This window comes from Geosmithia morbida (genome assembly GCF_012550715.1).
Source record: "Geosmithia morbida isolate 1262 chromosome Unknown scaffold_2, whole genome shotgun sequence".
NCBI lineage: Eukaryota > Fungi > Ascomycota > Sordariomycetes > Hypocreales > Bionectriaceae > Geosmithia > Geosmithia morbida.
In genome coordinates this window covers 2070365-2076364 of record NW_023336189.1, presented here as the reverse complement: position 1 = coordinate 2076364, position 6000 = coordinate 2070365, and the positions used below count along the sequence as shown (strand labels likewise).

General features: G+C 54.5%; 2 protein-coding genes across 2 annotated transcripts; both read right to left on the bottom strand.

The window, feature by feature from the left end:
- Positions 1-324: 324 nt before the first annotated feature.
- Positions 325-2097, bottom strand: GMORB2_4281 (triose/dihydroxyacetone kinase / FAD-AMP lyase (cyclizing); the record flags this gene model as incomplete). Its single annotated transcript, XM_035466256.1, has 1 exon — positions 325-2097. The coding sequence occupies one exon, from the start codon at positions 2095-2097 to the stop codon at positions 325-327; it is 1773 nt and encodes a 590-aa protein (XP_035324093.1).
- Positions 2098-4242: 2145 nt separating this feature from the next.
- On the bottom strand, positions 4243-4810 carry GMORB2_4280 (ribose 5-phosphate isomerase B; the record flags this gene model as incomplete). The annotated part of the gene is made up of 2 exons (XM_035466255.1): positions 4243-4668; positions 4775-4810. The coding sequence occupies 2 exons, from the start codon at positions 4808-4810 to the stop codon at positions 4243-4245; spliced, it is 462 nt and encodes a 153-aa protein (XP_035324092.1).
- Positions 4811-6000: the final 1190 nt, after the last annotated feature.

The following is a 6000-nucleotide window of genomic DNA, read 5'->3' as shown; positions in this document are numbered from 1 at the left end:
CCCCATGTCTTGACACTGACAGCTTTGTCTCGGAGAAATCCCCAACTGACATATCTTGCGGTAGCTTTCGGATAATATGTCAATATGTGTCACGGAGACGGAGGGGGTATTGGAACATCATCACAACGGCAAATATACGACGAGTTTATATGACAAAGACGAATAGCAATTTAAAGCCCACACGTAGAAAAAAAAAAAAAGTAAACATGCTTTATCGAATTACCCTATACGCAGAACCCACTTCCATATCCGGCCTCTCTCTTCTTTCTTTTTTCTTCATCCTCGACCATTCCCATCAAGTATCAATGATACTGTACGCATCAACTACAGGTTGCTGTGCAGTCCCTTGATCACCACCATGGCACCCCAAGCACCGGGGTCGGGAGGCATCTCGCTGTCGTCGCTGGACCCGGCACCGACATACGTGGCACGCCCTAGCTTGGGCTTGAGCGTCCTGGTGCCCTCCGCTCCCTTGACGGCAGCCTCGGTGCCGGCGTCGAAGTCACCCGTCGACACGCCCTCGGCAAAGGGGATGAGCGTGTCCATGACCGTGCGGTCGCCCACCTTGGCCGGCGTGTAGCTCCGGAGGCTGGTCAGCGCCGCCGTCAGGGCCTTGCCCCAGAGAGCGACGGGGCCCTTGGACCTGGCCACCTCAACGTTGCTCTCGACGGCTGCCCGGAGGGAGACGAAGAAGATGCCGAGGATACCACCGAGGGTGCCGCCCATCTTGCTCTCCACAATGTCTTCGAGCTCGTGGAGGAGCTCGACGACGGAACCCTTCTCGGCGAGTCCGCCGTCGAGGGCGGCGAGCAGGGCCGTGGCCCCCGTCTTGAGCGTCTCGCCGCAGTCGCCGTCACCCATGACCGTGTCCCACTTGGTCAGGTCGGGCTCGGCCCTGACGAGGTCGTTGCAGGCGGCCCGGACCGCCTTGTCCAGCAGGGCCGGGTCGACCTTGAGGTCGCGGGCGTCGTCGACCTTCTTGGGCTCCTCCTTGGGCGCGCGCACCAGCTGCTCCTTGCGGCTGCGGCGCAGTGTCTGGGAGCCGGCGAGCGACTCCCAGTGGGTCGTGGTGCGGACGTCGAAGAAGGACTTGATCTGGTCGACGGAGTAGCCGCACTTCTTGGACGCCGCCGTCAAGTTGACCACCGACACGCTAAAGGCGGGGGCGTTGAGGGACGTCTCGAGGAAGCCGGAGACGACGCGCGTGGGCGTCTGCTTCCAGTCTCTCTCGAGCTGCTCGAGAATCTCGTCCACCAGGGCCGACGTCTCGAGATGCGACATGCCGCCAAAGTTGCTGACGAACAGCATCGTCTCGTCGCCGGGGGAGAACCTGACAAAGCCCCGCTCAGGATCCTCCTCGTCGAGGCACAGCTTGAGGATGGACTTGACCAGGTCGGCGGCGGAGGGCTGGGGGGTGATCTTCTGGTATCCCGGCTCGTTGTGGGGGCCCGTGCCGAGCTCGACCTCGTCGGGCTTGAGCGTCGCATGCTCGGCCCGGCCGGGGACGTGGCAGTGGTCAATCGTGGCAGCGATGGAGACAATCTGCTGAGAAAATGCCACGCCCAGGTCATACACCTCGTCGAGGGAGCCGCCGGCATCCGAGGCACCACCCATGACCTTGAGGACGCCAATCTGGCCGGCGAGACCACGACGGCCAACCTTGCCGCCCTTCTTCCTGCCGACCGACACGTCGTCGCCGCAGATGATCATGCGGCACTTGTGACCCTTTGCATTTGCCTTCTCGTTGGCCAGGCCGAAGTGGAGGCAGTCACCCGTGTAGTTCGTGACGACGAGTATGGTTCCCTTGTCGCTGGGGACCGCGTCGATTCCCGCGAGGATCTGCTTGGTGCTCGGGCTGGCAAAGATGTCACCCTGGACCGCGGCCGAGAGCATCTTGTCGCCGACGTAGCCGGCCCAGGCGGGCTCGTGGCCGGAACCACCTCCGCTGATGAGGCTCACCTTGGAGCGTTCATATCTGCTGTTGTATATCACGCGGTTGGACTCGTCCAGGTTGAGCGAGGGGTTATAGGCAATGACACCCCTCAGAGCCTTGTCGACGAGGCCGTCCGGGGAGGTGAAGAGATGACGGTTGGACATGATATTACTCTCTGTTTGGAGAGGCGGGTAGTATCAGGTAGACAGAGGAGGGGAGGAGATGGTCAAGGGAAGGAGAGAGGAGAGGAAGGAACGAGGTGAAGACGAGGTGAAGAGGTGAAATTCGAAATAGTGAGAGGAGTAGAGAGGATAGAGAAGAGTAGGAAGAGTAAGGTGATAAAATTTGAAAGAAAGCCTTCAGAGGGAAGGAACGGGTGGCCAACACTCGTTAGGTGGGAAGGTGCAGAGGCTGCTCGAGGCGTTGCCTATTACACGTCAGTTACAAGGTCCAGCAAGCTTGGAATAGTGGATGATGGGGTAGGATAGGTGCTATGCGGCTGGTGTTTAGTGGGGAAGGGGCTTAAAACTGGGGAGGAGGGGGGGGGGGGGGGGGGGGGGTGTATTCGTAGCACCCGGTAACGGGCTTAAGAGGATGATACTCACAGTACAGCGTATTGCGGGGTAATGCTACCTGATGATACTTGGTAGAGCAGTAGCTGGTGGTGTTGTTAGTTCACGGGCAGGTGCAACGGGTGTGTCAAGCACAGGTCAGTCTCGGGATTCCCGTATGAGTTGAGGTGGCGGTCAGGGAAGGAGGGGGAGGAGGAGGATTACGAGCACTATTTAATCCAAAAAAGCCGTATGGTAACCAGCAGAAGAGGAATCAAGAGTTAAGAGAAGAGGATAGGGAAGACAGAAGGAAGGAATTGACGAAGAATTATTAAGAAAAAAAGAAAGAAAAAAAAAAAAAGAGAGAGAGAGAGAGAGAGAGAGAGAGAGGGATACCTCTAGCCGCACGCGTAAACATGGCAATGATGGAATGATGGAAGCCATCTCTGTTTTCCCCCATTCTGAAGCTTGTCCCACGCTCTCGTCTAAATTCCAGACGGGGAACCGCAAGCGACACTCTTTACCCGTAGCTTTACGGGATAATAGGACCGGCTTTTCGGTTTCGGCCCCGCTCCGAGTGCAATCTGTCCCGTAGAGATTGCAGCGCATAGGCTTGCCTTAAACTGTCGTCTTTCCTCTTCTTGTCTCTTATTATTTTACGTTTTGGCTATTTTACTTTGAATTGTTTGTCACTTGCTTCTTCCGATCTAGTCAATTCAGCTAATTGACAGCCAATTGTCCCAGCACGGGTCTTTTTTTATTATTATTCTTAGTACCGTTGATGGGGGAGGAAAAGGCAGAATCATCATTCAGTTCCTGGGTCGTGGCCTATACCCCCTCCTTCCCTCCCCTTCTCTTCCTCTCTTTCTCTCTCCGTCCCCGAATTAGAGAAAATCTTAGCTGGCCATATGACCTCAACGAAATGGGTGTGAGATGTTGAGTGGATCTTTGTCCGCTTGAGAGTCCCCGGGGGGGGAGGGGGTGAGTGGGGGAACTAGAATTCGGATTGCCTAAATAGGCAAATCGGCATCACCTCCACTTTCTCTACGGCGTACTTACTCGGTCAGCGTGGGATGTCGGACACGGAAGAATTAGCTACGCTGTGAGTATTGGGCGTCGGTTGGTGGTAGCCTGATGGCTGTAAATTTCGTCTTGCCTCTCGGTATATACATGGAGATACTTGCTACCTATGTACTCTATATCTGGGTGCTAAAGGGGGTAAGGTGGCGATCTATAATACTTGTAATGCGCATGTGGCCCGTTGCATTTGGTCCATAGTTCCTCGCTCAGTGTTTGATCTCGTAGACGTCAGTATCCCATGCTCTAAGATGCAGTGGCGAGCTAGAAAGGTCATGTGCCCGACATCAGCAGGTTTACTTTCATCCTTTTCCTCTCCTTTTCTTCTCCTATTCTTCTTCTCTTCCCCTATTCTTCTTTTCTCTTATAGTAATATAACTCTCTGATTGATAAGAATCAGGTCCTTAAGGAAAAGAGGGAAACTACTGTATCGAACAAGCTCCTTACGTGATTTACATTAGACAGAGACATGGCAAAAGGCGGGGAAGGGGGTAAGCTTCCGCTTATGGGGTCCCCTCATTATTCTATGTGATTTCTCCCGATTTTTTTTTTTTTGTTTTGGTCCCCCATCTCAAAGATCAAAGCAACGCATATTTATTCGTAAGAGAAGAAGGAAAAAAGAAAGAAAGGACAAGAAGAAGAAGATATCTAGGAGAATCGATCCATTGCTCCATCAATCTCTCATGCCTCGAGCTGGCAAATCTCATCCACCTTCTTGGCGCTGGCGCTGGAAGGGTCAAACACGTGGTCGAGCCAGTCGCTGGCCAGCTTCCTGGCGAGCTCGACGCCGATGACGCGCTCGCCCATGCAGAGGACCTGGGCGTTGTTGCTCTTGACGCTGCGCTCGACGCTGAAGGGGTCGTGGGCCGTGACGGCGCGGACACCCTTGACCTTGTTGGCGGCGATGGCCACGCCCAGGCCCGTGCCGCAGATCATCAGGGCGCGGTCGGCCTTGCCCTCGGCCACCAGGCGGGCGGCGGCGGCGGAGCGAGACGGGTAGGGGGTCTTGTCGTCGCTGGCGTTGGAGCCGACGTCGATCACCTCGGAAACGCGGGGATCGGCCTCGAAGTCGGCCTTGATCTTGTTCTTGTAGTTGACGCCAGCCTCCTGTTGTCAAGTGTCAGCAAGGTATGCCCGGTCCAGCCATTGCTCGGTCCGGTGACATGGCCATCCTGCTACCGCTGCCACTGCTGCTTCTCCGAGATTCACGTACATCGCAGGCCATGGCGATTCTCCATGTGGGGGCCATTGTGAATGGTGTTGGTTTTGGTGGCGGTGGGAGGAGATTGGGAGATTGGGAGGAGGTGTTGTACGTGTTGTATGTGCTGTATGTGTTGATTGTGAGTGTTGGTAACGGTGATGTATACGAAATAGGAGGAAAAGTAAAGAAAGGAAAGGAAAGGAAAGATGAGATGGCGAAGAGAAGGACGTAGAAAAAGGGACTGGTCGGGATTGGAAGCAGTGGTATGATGACTTAATGGAATCTACATCACTGCTACCTAGTAGCATTGATACCAAATAGTCAATACGATAGTAACGAAAATAAAGTGACATTAAAAGAACCTAATGATGATGTATTTTCTGTTAATTATATGTAGAGAGTACCGATATCTCCTACCCGTATCATCATCTCCCTACTGATCCTACACGGGTTTGTGCCTAGGTTTCTTAGCTGTCGCAATATGGAAGAGTCATACTGTTTCGTATATGATACAGGTGAGAGTACTGAGAGCGTATGATAGCTGCCTCCTGAAAAGGCATACATTGCAAGTATAGACTCGGGGTGATGCTATTTCTTTCTCTATGGAAATGTGGCGGTACGAATCTGCTCTTTCCGAAAACGGCAACGTAGCGGGATGTTTTTTTGTTTGTTTCTCTTTCTTTCTCTCTCTTCCTCTCTTCCTCGCTCTCCCCTCTTTTTAGTCTTTCCCCCTTTGTTCTCGATCAATCAATACTACCGTCAGCAATCAGAACAATGGCAACAAGGCGGTGGCAATGCAATCGATCATAGACCCTAGTCGTAGCATCATGTGCCCTGAAAATTCGAGCGACCAGAGCTACGAGGAGCTACCGTCAGGTACACATACAGCTTCACCGTTGGCAAGTTCAGCGATCCAACCCCCCGCCCCAGAGACAAGACAAGGCTCCTTCTACACATCGGGATGCCTGAACGGGAAAGGGAGGCGATGGAACTTGTCCGGAAAGCCAGGACCTGGATTGGAGGGACACATGGGAGAGCTTCTCTCAGTACTTCGGGTCGGTACTGCGGCGTACTGCTCCGTAGCAATGACACCGCTAGCAGCCCCAGCCGTGCGTGGGTGCTGTGTGTCCCGTGGCTCGTGGCGTGGGGCGGCGGGGGAGGGGGCAGCAGGGGAAGGATCGAGAATAGCATTGTCGAGGCACCGTACCGAACCGGAATGTGTCCGCGTCACGAGGCCA